The sequence below is a fragment of the Mesoplodon mirus genome (assembly GCF_964341445.2).
Source record: "Mesoplodon mirus genome assembly, chromosome: 2".
Classification (NCBI taxonomy): domain Eukaryota; kingdom Metazoa; phylum Chordata; class Mammalia; order Artiodactyla; family Ziphiidae; genus Mesoplodon; species Mesoplodon mirus.
In genome coordinates, this window is record NC_138977.1 from 78,826,878 (window position 1) to 78,847,031 (window position 20,154).

Below are 20,154 nucleotides of genomic sequence, written 5' to 3' on the forward strand. Positions count from 1 at the left end.
CAAGGGCTATTCACTGCCTGGTGATACTAGTTGTCAAAGTTTGCTAATAATATGTATTTTAAAAAAAGTGTTTAGTTGCAGTGCTGTTAAGAACAGCTGGGATAAATAAGGATGCCACTAAATTATTTAATTTCAATATGAGTTGTATCTATTATCATATTAAAGTCTAAATTTTAGGTGATAGATATGCTAACTAACCTGTGGTAATAATTTTCAATATATACAAGGATCAAATCATCACATTGTACATATTAAACTTGCACAAAGTTACATGTCAATTATATCTCAACTGGAAAAAAAATAGTTTAAATTTGGCCTTAATATCATTAAGGACTTTTTTGATTTTAAGTGACAGAAAAACAAACCCAAAGTGCTTAAGAAAAAAAGAATTCTTTGGTCCACATAAATTACAAATCTGGGGATATTTTTATTTTAATATTTCTCTTGGACCAGGAAAAACCCAGTCTCTCTTCTCTTTCTGCTTCCTCTGTTCCACTTCCATCCTCCAACATGCTTATTCCTCATGCTGGTACTATTGCTATGTCTTCAAAACTCCAAGTTCAGCAGAAAAGAGGAAACTTCTTTTCCCCATGAGTATACATAAAAGCCCTGGCTCTTATTCTTACTCCAAATCTGTCACAAACCCATCACTGAACAGATCACTAAAACCAAAAGGATGACGTGCTGTACAAGGCAGGCTAGCCTAGTTTACGGCATGGTAACACAAACCTGATTCATCAAAGACAGGCTTGGTCGTCCCACTCCTAGACTTAAGCTGAAGGGCAGCCACTGTTTGGTTGCTGTCATGGTGGCAGAAGAAAGACCTTTGGATAGACCCACACTCGTAATTAAATGCTTAGCCTGGAAATGACAAAATGACACTGTTCACTCTTCATTAACCAGAACAAGTCACATGGCCCCACTCAACCATAGGGGACAAGGAAGTGAAACTGTATCATGTGCTCAGAATGGTAGGGGGAAATTGGGTATTTTGAAAACAACACTGATGAATGCCAAATGTAATAATTGGCTCAGGTCATATACCCACCTAGACCTGGGAGTAGGGTCAGCCCCACTGCAGCTGAAAACATGTAGGTTTTCACAGAAAACAGACTATTATTAGGAAAAAAGTAGGAGTTATTATCAGAAAAAAATATATATTACATATAATTAAGTCAATTTCTAGTAAATGACCAAAGTTCTAGATTCAGTATGAGTATATCTTCCTGTGTTAATAGATTATTAACTTCCAAGTTTTAAAAATTTTACCATATTTTTGGTTATAAACCAAAAGCCAAAAACTGTTATATTTTCCCCTATCCTCTTGATTTTAACCTGGTTGATCAACACAGTCTAAAGTTTTCAAAGTAGACATTTTAAATCTAGTTCAGTTCCTAATATATGATTTATAGGACAGCTAAACCTGTGAAACTAAAGTGGTTTTAAACCCGTAACTAATTCTATTCACAAATAAAGATGTGGGATTCACACTTACGTCTTCATTCTTTAGTACCTAGCTAGAATGGTTCTGTCCCCGTTGTGGGTTTCAGCAGCATTAGACCAGGTTTTGTTTCCCTTTTTCCAGTAAGATGTTCAGTATCAAGTATTTTTCTTTCTGTAGCTTTTAAGTGAATACCCATTTAAGATACCCATTTAAGTGAATTTAAGAAGAGTTTATTGTAAGGCTACGATAGGTACTCTCTGCTTTCTCCATCTCTAAAATTACCCTAATTATTTCACCTTGGTTTTTTCCTTTTCTCTCTTAGCATTTGCTCTGTTTTTCCTTTCTTAATAATCTCTCTGCTTATTCATATTCATAGCCCAGGGTACTACGGCCAAAGGACAATAAGTTACAATCTCTGGGCCTTTTTCTTAGTCAAATTTCAAAGAAAGAAATCAAATTGGCTGTGTGTTGGAAGTTGATCTACTGTCAGCGAAATCAGCTCTGGTTGGGGGAAAGTATCATATAGTATATACAGCTGCCTCTTTTAAGGCTTTGGGGTGGGGCAGGTTAGCAAGGAGAATTGTAAAAGAAAGCTAATTGGCCATGTCTGCTGTAGGAATTAGGATGAGAATATCAATACCATTTATCCTTACTACAATTTTAAGTGCTTTACAAATTTTAACTCATTTAACTCATTTAGTATTATTACACTCATATTACAGATAAGAAGACTGAAATATAGGGAGGTCAAATAACTTGTTCATGGTCATACAGTTAGTAAGAGGCAGAGCCACTCAGAATTTGGAAGTAGGCAGTATTGCTCCAGAGTCTATGATTGCTATACCACGAGACTTGGCTATCCTAGAGCATCAGTTTACATCAGTGAATTTATTGACTTGGGATATTCCCTTAACTCTTTTGCCAGTAGTAAAATGTTTCTCATTCTCCAAAGCTCATCTTCAATACTAGCATTTTCACTTTGCAAGCTTTCCTGAACACCTTCTTTCTGCTGTTAAACCACCCTGTACATTCTCTTCATTACCACACAGATCACCTTGTCCTGTGATTGTTTAATACTGTAATACTGTGAGCTTCTGTCGAGCAAGGGCAATATACACCTTATCTTTGTGTTCATGGTGCACAGCATAATTACTGGCACATAATATATACTTAATAAATTGTTATTGGATTATTCACTTAATGAAAGAATGAATGCATTAAATATGATTTATGCTACACAAAGTTTACCAGTTTCTCTTCTGCTTCCGGATTATAGGACAAAAAGCACTTCCATAAGAAAACCTGGGAACAATACTTGTGAATCTTTGAAATTATTGGGATTCAGAAGCCAAGACAGTGGTTGGTTTGTGCTTGATGGTGTGGTAGTGAGAACCGTGCAAAGTGGCTTGATATCATTTGAATTGCGTGAACATTTGGAGAGGTAATACAACAGTAAACAATAAATATTGATGATATTATATCCTGATGGTTCGTAATTGATGTTTACAGAAGTAGAATCATAGGATTAAACCTTTTATTTCTCAAATAGAAATATGAGTAGTCCTTTAGGGTGTGCTTAAAATGCAAACTAGGCCTGACATGAATACGCTATCTGTAATTTCATTCATGATAGTTTAATAGGTGCTGTTGGAAACCACTCTTAACTTAAATTTATTTTTACACCTTTCTTCTAACTCCAAAATAGTTTTAAAATAGCACCTTCATTTCTGAAGTTTCATGGAGATAGTAATTAACCATTCATATTATGCTTATCTCCTATGTATATATAAACTGAATTTGTTATTCCAGTGTCCTCATTTTGCTTTCTCATTTCCATGTTTTCTAGACAGCTCATTATGAGAAGAGTTAGATGTGTTAAGGTTCCTGAGAAGTAGACACTCATAAAGAGAGGGCAATCACATGTCCAAAGATAGCCTTTATCTCATAAAGGAAGAGCTTACATCTATAATTGTGCTGGGTCAGTTCCCTAGAAAAAGAATCTAAGATGAGAATGCAAGTGATTCTTTGAGAGAGGGCTCTCAGAGGACTCCTGTAGAGTGATGAAAGAAAGCAGGGAGGGTAAGGGAAGAAATGGGAGAAATTATGGCTTGAGCTTAAGTTTTACCTCAGCCTGATACCTCAGGGGAGCTCTGAAGTGTGAGTTCCAAGGAGGCTGGCTTTACACTTTTGCATCAGTTAGTCTTTGTCTGTGGATGTGGTGCTGTTCTGGGGGAGGGGGCTCTTATAGAGCAATTTTCTGGAGAACAGTTGGGCAACAGGTGGGCCAAACCAGGAAGAGGGATTTGAATTAGTTTGCTAGGCTGCCATCATAAAGTATCACAAACACGGTGGCTTAAACAATAGAAATGTATTGTCTTACATTTCTGGATGCTAGAAGTCCAAAATCAAGGTGTTAGCAAGGTTTATTCCTTCTGAGGACTCTGAGGGATCTGTCCCAGGCTTCTTTCCTTGGCTTATAGATGGCTCATTTCATGTTCACATGGCATTCTCTCTGTATGCATATTTGTGTCCAAATTTATTTTTTATGACACCAGTCATACTGGATTAGGATGTACTCTAATGACCTCACACTGATTTGATTACCTCTGTAAAGACCATATCTTCAAATAAGGTTGCATTCCAAGGTACTGGGGATTTGGCCTCCAACACAGGATTTGGGTGGAGGGGACACAATTCAACCCATACAGGGTCCACCATAACAACCCTTATCACACAGTGACAGAGATGAATATTTCAATCCCCACTTAATAATGACATATATTTTGTGTCCTATTGATAGTAAACAGATTATCTGGATCATCTTTCTCTTTTTGAAGTAATACTCTTTGGTAATGCTAATTAAAATATAATTTAAAATATGCTGCCATATTTAGAGCTAAGCTGAGGCTGGATGACTTCTTTGTTTATGGGCATCTGTTTTAGAACTTGATTTGTTTAAGCTGGTTTCCTGACTACCAAGAGTTTCATTCAAGTCATTCATGAATTTAATCAATTAGTCATCAGAATGCTTGATTTTTAAAGGAGGTTTGGTTAATAATAGCTTTTTGGGGGTGTTATTAGTTATTCTTGATATTTTTGAAACTGGCTGTTTCCCTCAGGTTACTCCTTCTTTCTTCCATGCAGGTTTATAGTGCTTCATCCGTCTTCCATTGTGGACAATAGCCATTTGGTTTCTTTTGTGAAGTCTTTGGAGGAAGCCATGCTCAGCATCACTGTTTGCATTGTACTTTATCACCAGAAACACAACCCACATAGAATCGTTATTTTAGTGGTGCCTTCTAAAGATTTACATCAGGTGCTTAGGGACTTGCTCTTGGAAGCGTCTAGTGGTCCTCCAGAGCCATCTCGCCATTTCCAAGTGAAAGAAGGAGAACAACTCTTTTTAAGGTTTACTGGAAACATATTTGCTTCAAGTAAGTATCAAGAAATCTTTTTGCATATGCTATGGGCTATCAGCCACAAGCTTCAGAAGGAGTCCACTAAACAGGTTTTACTAAGGAAAGCTTCAAAGAACTGAGGGGAAGCTTTGGAAAAGTAGGAAGAGAAAAAGGACTTATTTACTTCTTTCTTTCCAGTCTGCTTCTTCTCTTTTTAGGGCATGCACATTCCTTAATGGGCAGACCCTAAGTGACACTTTTAGAAATAATCTTTTCCATAATTTGTATAGCTGAGTTCAAGCTAGGATCATCTCTTTCCTAGTGTCAGTGTCATTGTCTCATAAATATTCCTCTGTTTTCACTATTAGCCATGTGAAATGGAATGTATCAATATTTCCATAGAGTAATAACAGTGATCTTTTAAAAATATGAGTCATACTTTATTACTCCCCTGATTAAAACTTTGTAATTACCTCCTATTCCACTGTAAATAATACCCAAACTCTATGTTGGCCTACAAAGAATCTAACATGAGGTCAGTGGACTCCCAAGAGATGTGTGGATAGACTATATTCCAGCATAACTGTATTATTTATAATTCCAGTTATTCTATTTTATATATTTAAAAGACTACACTGGGAAGGAATCAATAAGCTTCACCAAAGTCCAAAAGAGACCATCGCACAAAAGTGGTTAAGAACCTCAGATCCAGATGACACACCCCTGCTTACCTCTTATCTTTATATTTATCTAGTGATCTTTTATTTCCATTATAAATCTTATCACAACTTGAAATTACTTTACTTATTTATTTGTTTATATACTTTTCATTCCTATATTTATGTTCTTCACTGGAATGTAAATTCCATTAGGGCAGTGACTGTGTCTTTCTTGCTGTGTACCCTTGAGCCTAGAATAGTGCCTGGTATATCAAGGGCTTTCAATAAATATGTAGTGAATGAATGAATATATGATGATGCTGAGGAAGACAAACAGGGTGAGTGACTATGAGAGAAAGAGAAAAGGAAGAAAAAGAAGAACACAGAGAGAAAACAGCTGTGTGAAAGAAGAGAGAAAAAGAGCTTTGGGGGAGTTGCCATCACAGCAATTTCTTTTATATTGATTCAACCCCTTTTCCTTTCTAACTCCTTTCCTTGAGGCAGAATAATATTGAACAGCATGCATGTAAAGATGAGGTGTGGGGGAAATTCAGGAATGGGTTTTGTGGGAATTTCTGGCCCAGGAGTCCTGTGATAGACTTGACTTGAAGTAAGAGTCCCTGTTTACTTATAAATTAATATAGATCTCATTGATTCTTAAATGGTGCCTATTTTCTCTCTAATTCTGGAAATTAAGCTCCACTGGCTCTTTGTTCTCTGTGGCTTCAAAAACGATGTGGCTTAAAGCTGAGGCTGCCCTGTTTTTGGTATCTCAGAAATAAGTGAGATTCAAAATGTCCCAATTTGAAGTATGTCTTCCACATTTGCATGCAGAGTCTCAGCCATCTGAGCCAGCTGATGGGACCTATGGAGTGAGTGACAGAATGTCAGAAAAAGGGGAAGGGAAAGGAGAGGAGGAGAGGAAGGAAGGGTGGAAGATATCCCTTCCTACTTGGCTTCCGGAGTAGAAACTACGCTAGGATAATCCCTCTAAGAAGAGAGAGTCAAAACCTGGAAGTGTCCCACCCAAACTAGTGATGCAAATGACTTCCTGTAGTACTTGGGACAGCAGCTTTGATTACCTCCTGCTCCAAACAGGAGAGAGTTACTGTGCTTCTCATAGGCAATGGTTGAGTGTACTATTGCCTATAATGGGGAATAGGGAGTATATGCTAAAATAAGAGTGCCTGGAGACAGGCAGCATGTGTGTGGTCCCTCCATATAGGAATGAAGAACTCCTCTTCACTCAAAGAAAATGAGTCAGTCAGGATGCCAGGATTCTTTCTCCTTTGCCTTTTCTAGAGACTCATGGCCAGATCTGGAGCTTCACTGGATTTTCTCCATCTAAGAGGAGCAAGACCCTCAGTAAAGAATTGATACCTGATCCTTCCAGCAGGGCCTGTGGTAGCCTCTGTGAATCTCAGATACAAACTGCCAGAGGTTGTCTGCCTGGAGGTCCTCCCCTCAATCCATCCCCACCCTCTTCTCTAGTCATCTCCTACTGTATTTTCCTATCTCACTTATAATGATCACGTTTGGAGAAGCTTTTCCTATCTTTCCTGATTACATCTCTTCTTATTTTACTTATTCAGATCCTTATGTAATTCTCTTAGTGCACATGGTCATAGATATAATCTTCTATTTATTTTTTAATTGCTTGATCAATGTCAGTGTCTCTGACTACAGTGCCATGAAAGGAGGGCCTGTTTTATTGGTGGGCCTGCTTTATTTTAGGGGGGTGCCTAAAAGCTAGAAGTATTTGTTTGAAGAATGAAGACAAAAGCTTTGGAACAAACTTAATATTATAGTATTATGTGATTAAAAGTATTTAAAACTTTAATTAATAAATTTAGATGACTGCCCTCTGAGAAATATCAAAATCTCTATATTCCTTATATAGAATACAGATGATTCTTTTGACTGAGGACCTTGGGACATGGAGATAATTTCTACTTCTAAGAGAAAATAAGATAAGTATTCCTTTGGTTTTTATGTTGGCCTTTGGCATTCTTCTGGACACAACTAGAATCTTCTTTCTCTCTCTAGGTTAGAGCTGTTGATTCAGCACTTAAGCTTTCTATTGCATCACATCTAAGCCCCCAGTGCTCAGAAAATCCATAAAGTGCTAGGAAACGGGCAGACAGAATTTTATATAATGACACCTTAGCACCACTCATAACATCGAGTAATGCCCCAAAGAGGTCTGTGTGTGTCCAAGTTGCCCCAAATGCCCTTTGGCCCAGAGAAATAGTTTTCCTAGACACATGTGTTAGAATGTCAGAATGACCTTCCTTTTACTCATTTAACAAAGATTCCCTGTCCTTATGTACATTATATTTTACTGGAGAGACACAGAGAAGAAGCAAATAAATAATAAAATGTATAGCTTAATGAGGTGGAAAGTTCCTTACAGAAGAATAAAGGAAAGGAAATAGAAAGTCTCAGAGAGAGTGGCAGATTTGCAATTTTAAATAGACTCATCAGAGAAAGTGCCATTTCAGCAGAGACTTGAAGATGAGAGAGCAAGCCATAATCCTATCCCAGGAGAATTTGTCCCAGGCAGAGCAAGGAGGCTGGGATGGCTGGATGAGAGGGAGGGAGAGGAGAGTTGGAGGAGATGAGGTAGGTACTGGTCATGCCTTGAAGGCCATTTCAAGGACTTTGCTTTTTATTCTAAATGAAGTGGGGAGCCAAGAAGGGTTTTCAACAGGGGCGTCACATGATCTGGGTCAGATTATATCTGTGTTGAGATTAGATGGTATAAGGCAAGTGTAGCAGCAGGGAGACAGGTTAATGAGCCATTGCAATGAATCAAGCAAGGGATGATGGAGGCTTAGAGGCAAAGGTATTAGAAATTGTTTCTGGTATTTTTGCCATAAGTATCTTTGCCATAGACATTTTTGCCGCAAGTATTTTTACTGCATAACTAATTAGCCATAAGACAATTTTGCTATAAGAGGTATAATGGCAAAAAATAAAAGAGGGACATTTAAAAGCACATAATGAAACATGAAAAATGAATAACAAAATTATAAAGACTTTACTGCGACACAAAATATTTAAATACAATTAAAATGTGTGTAGATTCATGACAATGCTGCACAGATAACTGATTTTATTTTGTGGGTTGTACCTAAGCACTTGTCTTCCAAGTCTTTTGTTCATAGTATTTTATACATTTTTTAACTTGTTTATTTGTCTTTCTGTTTGGCATCGCACTTTTTCTTATTCACTAAAACTTCATCCTTCACTGAGAGAGGTATCGGTTTCCATATACTAGGACGCATATTTGTAACTGAGCTTTGTGTTGCATTGCAAAACCTTCTACACTGTTTGTCCTTTGCATATTGTCACATGTTTGTTGACAGATGTTCCAAAGTTCTATGGGAAATGTGGGTTCAACTCTGGGCCTGCCAGGCTCTCAGTCTCAGCTTCTTTCTCCCCCAGTGTAGTGTGTTTCAAAATAAGAAACAAATTCTTGGGGTAAAACATCGTCATCTGTCATGATTTTTTTGTTGTATATGTCAAACCAAACTGTTAACCAGTTATTTTATCTTTTACAGAAAAATTGCCTTATGGCCAGATAGTTATATGGCAAAAATGTGGTGGAAAAAAGGCTTGTGGCAAAGATGTCTACAGCAAAGATGCTTATGATGAAAGTACCTAGAACTGGTGGAGATGTGTTAGGACACAGAAATATCCTGAGCCAGTGGTTCTCATGAGAGTCTTCTGGTTCTCTGTGTTGGTAGCATGTCACTTCTTCATGTGACTTTTCTAAGCAAAAGCATATAGGTCTATGTTTGTACCTCCTATGTCTTCAATGAAAAATATTCCAATATACATTATTGAGAAGAAAATACATTGCTATAAAAAATATCTAGTAACTCACAAAAGATAAATAAATAAATAAATTCTTTAGTTCTTTAAATGACAAATATTTATCGTATAGCTCCTATCCTACTATCCGTACTAGGAACTATGTACATAATATGTTGACGAGAAAGAGGTTCTCAAAATGTCAACTAATGATTGTTTTCATAATTTTGGTATGTAATGAGTGACTTTTGGTTTTACTTCTCTAAATATGCCAGAGTGAGAGAAAAAAATAAAATAATGCAATTTCTTTGTGCTATTTGTTCTTTTTTTGGTTCTTTTTTTTCTGTGACAAAGAGTCTTCAAAATATAGTGTTACATCTTAGCAACAGTGAAACTCCAACTTAAGTCTACATAATACTTTCTTTGATAACACTAAGATCATGCTATTTATTATCAGTAAATCCTCAATAATTTCATCCTTATTTCATATATAAATGTGATTCTTAGAGATTTACATTACAAATCTTTATTTTTTTAATTAACTGGCAATACAAGGTAGATAGGTTTTAGAAATAGGTAGAACCAATGTGACTATGCCTCATCCTCCAATCTTTATATACTGATATACATTATCCCTTATGAGTAATTGTATACCTGGCAGGGAGTATGATTCAAGGGGTGGAAGGAGAAATTTACTAAATTATATTCTGTTGGGACAAAAGTAGCAACATTTTTCTTGGTAGTACTCTAGTGGCATGGAAGTAGAAGTTTGCTAAGTGTTCCCACAGTGATCTAGAAACTCTAATTTACTATTTGCTAGATGACATTTCAGTGACTCCAAATAATTTATCTTTTTTTTCTCTTTCCCTTTCTTTTTCTTTCTTACCAGAATGAAACTTTTAAAGCAAACCCTGGCTAGTCATGCCTGTCTTAGGATGTCCTAGGAATCTGTTTTATTCAAGGAGCCAGGTTGCCTCTAAAATGTAGACTTAAGCAAAGGGACATACTCCTATACCTTCCATAACCTTGAATTATTCTAATTGTAGATTTAATTGTGCTTTAGAAATTCACCAAAATGACCTCTAGCAGTCACAACAAGGAGAAAAGTATTAGTGTCATCTACATCTCTCACAGAATGCAAGAGGGAAAGCTTCCCTTGAGAGAGAGAGAGAGAAAGAGAAAGCTCTGGGCAGTCAACTTTCAGGCCTCTGAGAGCAGCAGAAAGTTGCAACTTAGATATAAAAGCTTCATACTGATAGTTTTTTAAAAATTTAAGTGGGTTTCTTTTGTCATACAAATTCAAAACAATGTAAGAATCCATCTTCGTTCTTCTCATTTGCTGTCATTGCTATTATTTACTGAGCCTTTATTATGTGCCAGGCCCTGTGCCAATCATTCTATCCATACTACCTCATTTCATTCCCAGAACAATCCTAGGAGGTAAGTTTTATTTCTCGTTTTAAAGGTAAGGAAGTTAAGGCTCCAAGAAGTTCAGAGATGTGCAAGAACTGGTTAAATATTATGGCGTAGGTAAATATTAGAGGCTGAACATGGATCTAGATCTTTATGTCAGAAACATATTATAACCGCTACATTACAGCTTACTTTTAAATTTTGCTAAGGGTAATGCACACTTGCCTTACGAATATCGTAGTGTCTGTTTTACTGTTGCAATGAGAATGTGAAATATCCTGTCATGGTAAAACCCCCAAGAGTGAAATGTTATGTTCACTAAAGCTCCATTATTTTCAGTGGACAGTTGAGAAGACTTTTACATATGCTTGTTTGGGGAGAATTCACCAGGTTTTAATAGAAATTTCAGTAACTATTAAATCTAGAAACTATTCCATTTGGAAGTTCTAGAACAGCACTGTATTTCTGCATGGTGAAAATGTTTTATATATGTACTCTCCCACATGGTAGCTACTAGACAGATGTGGTTATTGAACATTCGAAATGTGGCTAGAGCACCTAAGGAACTGAATTTTTGATCTTAATTAGTTTTAACTTTAATTTTAAAAGCCACATTTTGCTAGTGGCTACAGTATAGGAGAGCACTGTTCTAGAATGTCTGTTGTGAGGTCGTGATAGTGTGCAATGTGATATGAATAGTTAAGTGAAAGGAAAAATATCATTCTTAAAAAGTGAAAATAATTTTCTAAGTAGAGAAAGAGATGAGTATTTCCAATGGTTTCTTGTTGTAGCAAAATGGAATAGAAAATGAAAATCAGATCAATGATGACTCCCACAAATGCATAAAAAAAGAAAAAGAAAATCAAAGATTATTAGATCTAGAAGCAGCCAGACAGCACCTGGTCCAAGTATAGATGAGAATCATTTTAGTAATTTATACAGTCTCAGCCTAGTGTTGCTTTATTAGGTTATGTTTTGACAAGAAGTATTGACACAAAAAAGACAAATTTTTTAAAATGAATGATTATTTGGATTTTTTAAAAATAAGTAAAAAAATGTAGTATATATTAATAGTAACAAATGCATTTTACTTCTATTTAGGCAATGGGAAGGATTATGGAAAAGACTACAAGCTTATTTTTCATTTACAAAGGAAACCTAGACTGGAATGCCTAATCAAAGAGGTGGATGAATTTGGAAACTATAGTTGCCCTCATTATAAGGGTACCATTGTAGTTTATAAAGTACCTAAAGAAAAGATAGTCCACAACTTGGATCAATCTCTTATACTTAATGAAAACAATTATCAGTTGCCAATTTGCAAATTACCATTGAAATTGCCAAAGGTGAGTCATTTTACTTCCCTAATTACTGTATTTTGTTAATTCTCTATAATTCTCTACCAAATTCAATATTGCATAAATACAGATACTTATGGTTGAAAGGAGAGATAGGAATAATGTTGATAAGGAAGGATAAGCTACAAGAGTGATAGAATTCATGTCAGGATTTCTACTTTCTTCCATATCAACTTTGTAATAGGAACAATTCAAGTTGGTCTGGTCCTGACAGTATGTTGTTAATGACTATTGCAAAAATGTCATTCATTTTCTGTAACTGATTCTGAGTAGCTAAAAAAAAAATCATTTATAAAAACATAGAATACCTTTCAGAATACAACAATTTTTGAAAAATCCTGTGGTGACAAGGAAAATGACATCAAAATATTTTCAGTGAGACTTACCAAATCCTGCACGTTTGTTTTAAGAGTTAATTACTCTTTCATTTCTGATTTTGAGTTCTTTTTTTTTTTCTTTTTGGTTAGTCTAGTTAAAGTTTTGTTAATTTTATTTATCTTTTCAAAGAACGAACTCTTAGTTTCATTGATCATTTATACTGCCTTTTCAGACTCTATTTCATTTATTTCTACTCTAATCTTTATTATTTCCTTCCTCAATTAATTTGGACTTTTTTGTTCTTCTTTTTCTAGTTCTTTCAGGTGTAAAGTTAGCTTATTTGCAATTTGTCTTGTTTCTTGAAATAAGCCTGTATCGTCATGAACTTTCCTCTTAGAACTGCTTTAGCATAGATACTGGTATGTCCTATTTCCGTTTTCATTTGTCTATGTAGTTCTTGATTTTGTCTTTGAATTCTTAATGACTCATTGGTTATTCAGTAGCATGTTGATTAATCTCCACATTATTGTGAATTTCTCAGTTTCTTCTTGTAGTTGATTACTAGTTTCATGTCACTGTTGTTTGGAGAAGATGCTTGACAGGATTACAATCTCCTTGAATTTATGGAGACTTATTTTGTGACCTAACACATGACCTATTTGGAGAATGGTCCACATGCACTTGAGAAAAATGTGTATTCTGCTGCTTTTAGATGAAATGTTCTTTCTCTATATATATCTATTAGGTTCATTTGGTTTAATGTGTTGTTTAAAGTTGATGTTTGCTTATTAATTTTCTGTACGGATGATCTATCATTGATGTAAGTGGAATATTAATGTTCCTTATTATTACTGTATTGTTGTCAATTTCTCCCTTTAGGTCAGTTAATATTTGCTTTATTTATTTTGGTGCTCCTATACTGTCTGCATATATATTTATAAATGTTACATCTAGAGGAGAAGTTACAACTGATATCACAAAAATAAAAAAGATCGTAAGAAACTACTACAAACAATTATATACCAACAAATTAGGCAACCTACAAGAAATGGATAAATCCCTAGAAACAAAAAAATTTTCTAAGATTCAGTCATGAAGAAATAGAAAATCTGAATAGACTGATTTCTTGTTAGGAGATTGAAACAATGATCAAAAACTTCCCAGCAAACAAAAGTCCAGGACCAGACAGCTTCATGGATGAATTCTAACAAACATTCAAAAGAATATTTACTATCTATCCTTCTCAAACTCTTCCAAAATATTGAAAAGGAGGGAACACTTCCAAAATTTTTTTATGATGCCAATATTACCCTGATACCAAAACCAAACAAGGACGCCACGAAAAAGAGAAAATTACAGGCCAATATCCTTGATGAACGTAGATGCAAAAATCCTCAACAAGATGTTAGCAAAGTGAATCCAACAATACATTAAAAGAATCATACACCGGGATCAAGTGGGATTTATCCCAGGGATGCAAGGATAGTTCAACATCTGCAAATCAATCAATGTGTTATACCACATTAACAAAATAAAGGATAAGAATCATATGATCATCTCAATAGAAGCAGAAAAATATTTTGACAAAATTCAACATCCATTTATAATAAAAATTATCAACAAAGCAGGTATAGAGAAAAGTTACCTCAACATAATAAATGCCATACATGACAAACCTACAGCAAACATCATATGCAATGGTGAAAAGCTGCAAGCATTTACACTAAGATCAGGAACATGACAAGGATGCCCACTCTTGCCACTTTTATTTAATTTAGTACTAAAGGTCTTATCTACAGTAGTTAGACAAGAAAAATAAGTAAAAGGAATCCAAATTTTAAAAAAAAGTAAAATTGTCACTATTTGCAGATGGTATAATAATATATATAGAAAACCCTAAAGACACTACCAAAAGCTGTGAGAACTAATTCATCAATTCAGTAAAGTTGCAGGATACAAAATCAATATATAAATAAATCTGTGGCATTTCTATACACTAATAATGAACTATCAGAAAAAGAATTTAAGAAAACAATCCCATTTACAACTGTATAAAAAAAAGCCAGTAATAAATTTAACCAAGGAGATGAAAGGCCTATACAGTAAAAATTGTAAGACACTGATAAAAGAAATTGGAGAAGATACAAATAAATGGAAAAATACCCTGTGTTCATGGATTGCAAGAATTAAATCAGTCAAAATGTTCATACTAACTAAAGCAATCTACAGATTTAATGCAATCCCTATCAAAATTCCAAAGGCATTTTTCACAGACATAGAACAAGTGATTTTAAAATTTGTGTGGAAACACAAAAGATCCCGAATAGCCAAAGCAATCTTTTTTTTTTTTTTTTTTTTTTTTGGTACATGGGCCTCTCACTGTTGTGGCCTCTCCCATTGCAGAGCACAGGCTCCGGACCTGCAGGCTCAGCAGCCATGGCTCACGGGCCTAGCCGCTCCATGGCATGTGGGATCTTCCTGGACTGGGGCATGAACCTGGGTCCCCTGCATTGGCAGGAGGACTCTCAACCACTGCACCACCAGGGAAGCCCTGAAAGCAATCTTGAGAATGAAAACAAAGCTGGAGGGATCAAGCACCTTGATTCAAACTATATTACAAGGCTATTGTAATCAAAACAGTATGGTATTGGTATAAGGATAGACACACAGATCAATGGAACAGAATTGAGAAGCCAGAAATAAACCCATACATATAGACAATTAAATTATGACATTGGAGCCAAGAACATACTACAAAGAAAGGATAGTCTCCTCCATAAATCATGTTGGGAAAACTGGACATCCACATGCAAAAGACTGAAACTGGACCAGTATCTTACACAATGCCTAAAAATTAACTCACAATGTATTAAAGGCTTGTATGTAAGACCAGGAAAATCCTAGAGGAAAACATAGGCATAACCTCTGTGACACTGGTCTTAGCAATGTCTTTGTAGATCTGACTCCAAAAGCACAGGAAACAAAAATGAAAATAAACAAATTCAACTACATCAAACTAAAATGCTTCTTCATAGTGAATGAAATCATCATCCAAATAAAAGTTGAACCTACTGAATGAGAAAAAATATTTACAAATCATATATCTGAGAAGGGGTTAATATCCAAAATATATAAAGAATGCATATAATACAACAACAAATACAGAAGCAACTCAATTAGACAGTGGGCAGAGAAACCAGATAGACACTTTTCCAAAGAAGACATACAGGTGGTTGATAGGCATATGAAAAGATATTCAACATCACTAGTTATTAGGGAAATGAGAATCAGCACCAAAATGAGATATCATCTCAAACCTCTTGTATAGAATAGCTATTATCAAAAAGACAAGAAATAGCAAGTATTGGAGAGGATGTGGAGAAAAAGGAACCCTTATACACTTTGGGGTTGGTGGGAATGTAAATTGGTGGGAATGTAAATAGATCCAGCCACTATGAAAAACAGTATGAAGATTCTTCAAAAATTAAAAATACAACTACCATATGATTCAGCTCTTCCCCTTCTGGGTATTTCTCCAAAGAATACAAAAATACTAATTTGAAAAGATATATGCACCCTATCTTCATTGCGGTATTATTTACAATAGCCAAGCTATGGAAACAACCTAAGTGTCCATTGATGGATGAATGGATAAGGAAGATGTGGTATATATACACAATGGCATACTACTCAGCAATAGAAAGAATGAAATCTTGAGATGTGCAATAACATGGCTGGACTTTTATGGTACAATGCTAAGTGAAATAAGTCAGACAGAGAAAGACTAATACCATGTGATTTCACTCATCTGTGGAATCTAAAATACAAAAAAATGATCAAACAAACCAAAACAAAAACAAACTCATAGATAGAGATAACAGATTGGTGATTACCAACCAGAGAGGAGGGGGGTTTGGGGGACAAAATGGTTGAAGATGTCAGTTGTATGGTGATGGTTGGTAACTAGATTTTTGGTGTTGTTCACTTTGTAGTGTATACAGATATCAAATTGTAATGTACACCTGAATCGTATATAATGTATTGATAACATACAAATTTTACCTCACTTTTTTAAAATAGTTAATTACTTTTTTCTAAAATTCTTATTCTTATCAGGAGTGTAGGAATGAATTCTCTCAACACGTGAAACAAAAAGTAAATAATTTTATTGTTGTATGTACTATTTCTTTCAGTGATCCAGGACTTGTACTTCTAAATTACATTCTACTGAGAAATATAACTGAAAAATTTATCACTCCAGAGGAAGAACAAACTTTTTATCATTTAAAGAAAGCCAGAAGTAGTTTTACATGGTTTTACTTGTGTTATGAATAGCAGAAACATGTTTTCTATGGGATAAGATCTTGTACTGATTTTGAATAAATTAGTAAAGTAGGTCATTAATTTGACAAATATTAACTGAACTTCTGAAATAGGAAATGTGCTATGCTAGGCATTCTGATAAATACAGAGCTATATAGGATAATACATGCCCTAAAGCTATGTTGTCCTGGATTCAGCCACTATCCACATGTGTCTATGGAGCACTTGAAATATGGCTAGTCCAAATTTAGATGTACTGCAAGTGTCAAATACACACTGGATTTCAAAGAGTTAGTACAAAAAGATAGAAAATATTTCATTATTTTGCTCATAATGATTTCATAGTAAGTTATAATATTTTGGTTATGGAGTTAAACAAAAATATATTATTAAAATTAATCTCATATACTTAAAAAGTTTTTATGTGGTTAACTAGAATAGTTGAAATTATGTGTTTCAAACTATATTTCTATAGGACATCATTGCTCAAAATTGTTTACAATCTAGCAGAGTATGTAAAACATGTATACAAAATCACCTTGTAAGATTGTGAATAATTAGACTAATGGTATAAACAGTGTATGAATAGTTATTCAGAGGAGGGAAATTGTTTTTCTGGAAGCTAAAATCAATAGAAGTTTCATGGTGGTTGTGGCATTTTATCTGTGCTTTGTAAGTTTGTAGAAATTTGGCCATTGGGAATGAAGAAAAAAGTATGTTAGGCTGAGGAAATGGAATGAGTCTGACCGGGGATGGTAGGCAGGAATTCAGAATTCGTATAACCACCATTAAAATAATTTCTAATGTGCCAAAGGTCTTTCAAATGCTTTCCATGCACTGTATCATTAAATCCTCACAAAAATCATATGAAGCATTATCACTATTCTCATTTCATAGGAAACTGAGGCATAGAAATTTTAGGCAACCTGCCCATGGACCCGTAACTAAGTAAGTGTCAGAAGTGGGATTCATACCCAGAAAATCTGCTTCACACATAGGCAACCACTGTGTGCTATTTCCTATTTAGCAGATAACACTAGGATTCTTAGTCAAGGATACAGGATGGATTTTAGGACATTCGGGTTCTCCCAGGAAGTTGTATGACAATTTCATGTATACCATGCATTAGTGTAGAGGTGATATTAAAATTATTTCACAAATAATAGGACATGGGTTCTCGTCATTCACATTGAAAGTAGCCATTTGAGCAGGGTCCTAGAGACATTAACCCTTTACTTGCTGGTTTTGGGAAGATCCTGGAGTTCTTGGGAGGCATGTGTAGGGTAGCATAGTCTAGTAAATGACTGATAGTGAAAATTATATTTTAAGAATGGTATAGCTAGGGCAGTGTATACCCACTATCGGTTTTTCCTCTGAGAGTTTTCATTTCCATCTTAGGGCCTTTGCCCTTTCTGTTCCCTATGTTTGGGGGCCTCTTCCCTCAGATAGTAATGTAACTGGTTCTCATTAGTCAGGTCTCAGCTCAACTATCACCTCCTTATCCTTATTCCTCCATCTCCTTATCTCAAGTCACTCTTTAACTCCTGACCCTTTTAAAACTTCCTTCATAATGCTTATCATCAATTGAAATTATTAGATTTATTTATTTGTTTATTTAATTTCGACTTGACTTTCCTCCTTGAGAGAGCAAGTCCCATGAGTTAAGGACCTTGTCTACCCTATTCTGGCTCTAGCGTCAGTAATTAGAACAGTGTTGGGCATGTTGTAGGCACTAAATATTTGTGACTGGATGAATGCAGGGAGGTCTATAGAGTTCATTAGATCCTAAAAGTTTAGGAACTGTTGACTTAAAGGAATACTTGAGTTCTCTCACATCAGTGGTTTAGAGCCTGGCTATTCAAACACTTAGCTGGCAGGCCAGGGAGCTGATTTGGATCAACATGAAGATTTGAGAGCAGAGAAAGGATACATCAGGGGTGATCTCTTGGTAGCTTGATTTAGCACTTTACTTCCTAAGATCGCTGTGTTGTTCTGATGTATGGGGTGAGCAGAGGGAGACAAGTAAGGAGGGGTGTTGGAATTCTCTGGTAGGAAGTGGTGAAAGTCTCACTGTGATGATGGTGGACAATGGAAAGAAAGACTCCTATGTGAGAGAGGACACACTTGAGGTACAAAATGTGACCTAAATTCAACTTTCAGTTAGCAGTGTTTTCTCTGTGGCCTATCTGACATTGTGAGTTAATTAGCCAACTTAGCCAAGCTATATAATTAAGGGGTTTATATAGGTTTTCCTCAAGGAAAGTCTGTGCTAGTGATTGTCCATATCTTTTGCATGAGCTCTTCCTCTGCTTTGATTCTAGAACAACACTCTCCACCTGCTTGCCTGAGCAGTCCCTACTGGTCATCCCGTACAGCTCTGCTGAAGTGTGACTTCTCCCTGGAAGCCTTTCCCCACCTCCCCTTCATACCAAGTTAGGTGTTCCTGGTGTGTGTTTCCACAACATTCTATACTTTTCCTATCAGTGCAGTTATCTTATTTTATCATAATCCCTAGCTTTCCAATAGACAAGTGTTTCTCAACCTTTTTTTGTTTGTTTTTGCCTTCCTAAGGGATCTTTAGATTGTATGTCTGTTTATGCATTGTATGTATATCTATGTTTTATACGTTAAAAGTTTAAGCTTTTTTGTCTTGCCTAAGAGCAAATTTTCTCTGCTTGAGAGTGATGTTACCTTGGTTGGGAATTAGTGCAATCAACCATACAAACACATCCAGTGTCGTGCTCAATTTGTATTGTCAGTGCCAGGCATAGTACACGTTTGATAATTATTTGCACATTATTAGATAAATGAGACAATTTTTCAAACCTTAAAATTGTCCAACCTTGAAATTTATCATCTTGAAACTATATTGGCATTTTTAAAAAACATTACATTTTAAATGTCTGCTGCCTTTCATATATTAATCTATAGCCAGTATGCCACCTGTTTTTTTTTTTTTTTTCTCCAAATTGGTTTGTATAGGGCTTTCCAGATTCACTCTTTTGGCCCTTTCTCATGCCTAAACTAAGTTTTCACAAGTAACTTTTTGGCGTTGAGAAAGAATCTGTGACTGGAGAAATTTTTTTCCTCTTTTAAAACTAACATACCTAAATGAGAATTGAAACCATGACCTCTGTTTTTATGAGAACAGACTTCTTCCATAAAGTTCAGAATTTTAAAAAAAGGCATCTCAGCTACGCAGTATTAAGATGTGCTATTTTTCAGGAAATGGAAGTAGTCACATTATACGGAGCTTAGCATTAATGAAAACTACATTATGCACACATTTATGGACGTGGCATAAATTAGGTGAAGGCATCTGTCAAAACTCAAAGTGTTTTCCACAGAGAAGGCAAGCAGTAGATATTCATATATATGTATATAGATATAAACACGCACATATTCACATACAAATAATGATAAGA

At 35.4% G+C, this 20,154-nt stretch overlaps 1 protein-coding gene across 1 annotated transcript in view; it reads left to right on the top strand.

Annotated features, from left to right (window-relative positions):
• Positions 1–20,154, top strand: part of DTHD1 (death domain containing 1) — a gene marked incomplete at both ends in the record, with an annotated part of 77,510 nt that overhangs the window by 25,903 nt on the left and 31,453 nt on the right. The window contains 3 exon segments of the mRNA XM_082611607.1: positions 2,721–2,885; positions 4,589–4,878; positions 11,832–12,076. Of these exon segments, the coding sequence (XP_082467733.1) occupies positions 2,721–2,885; positions 4,589–4,878; positions 11,832–12,076 (700 nt within the window).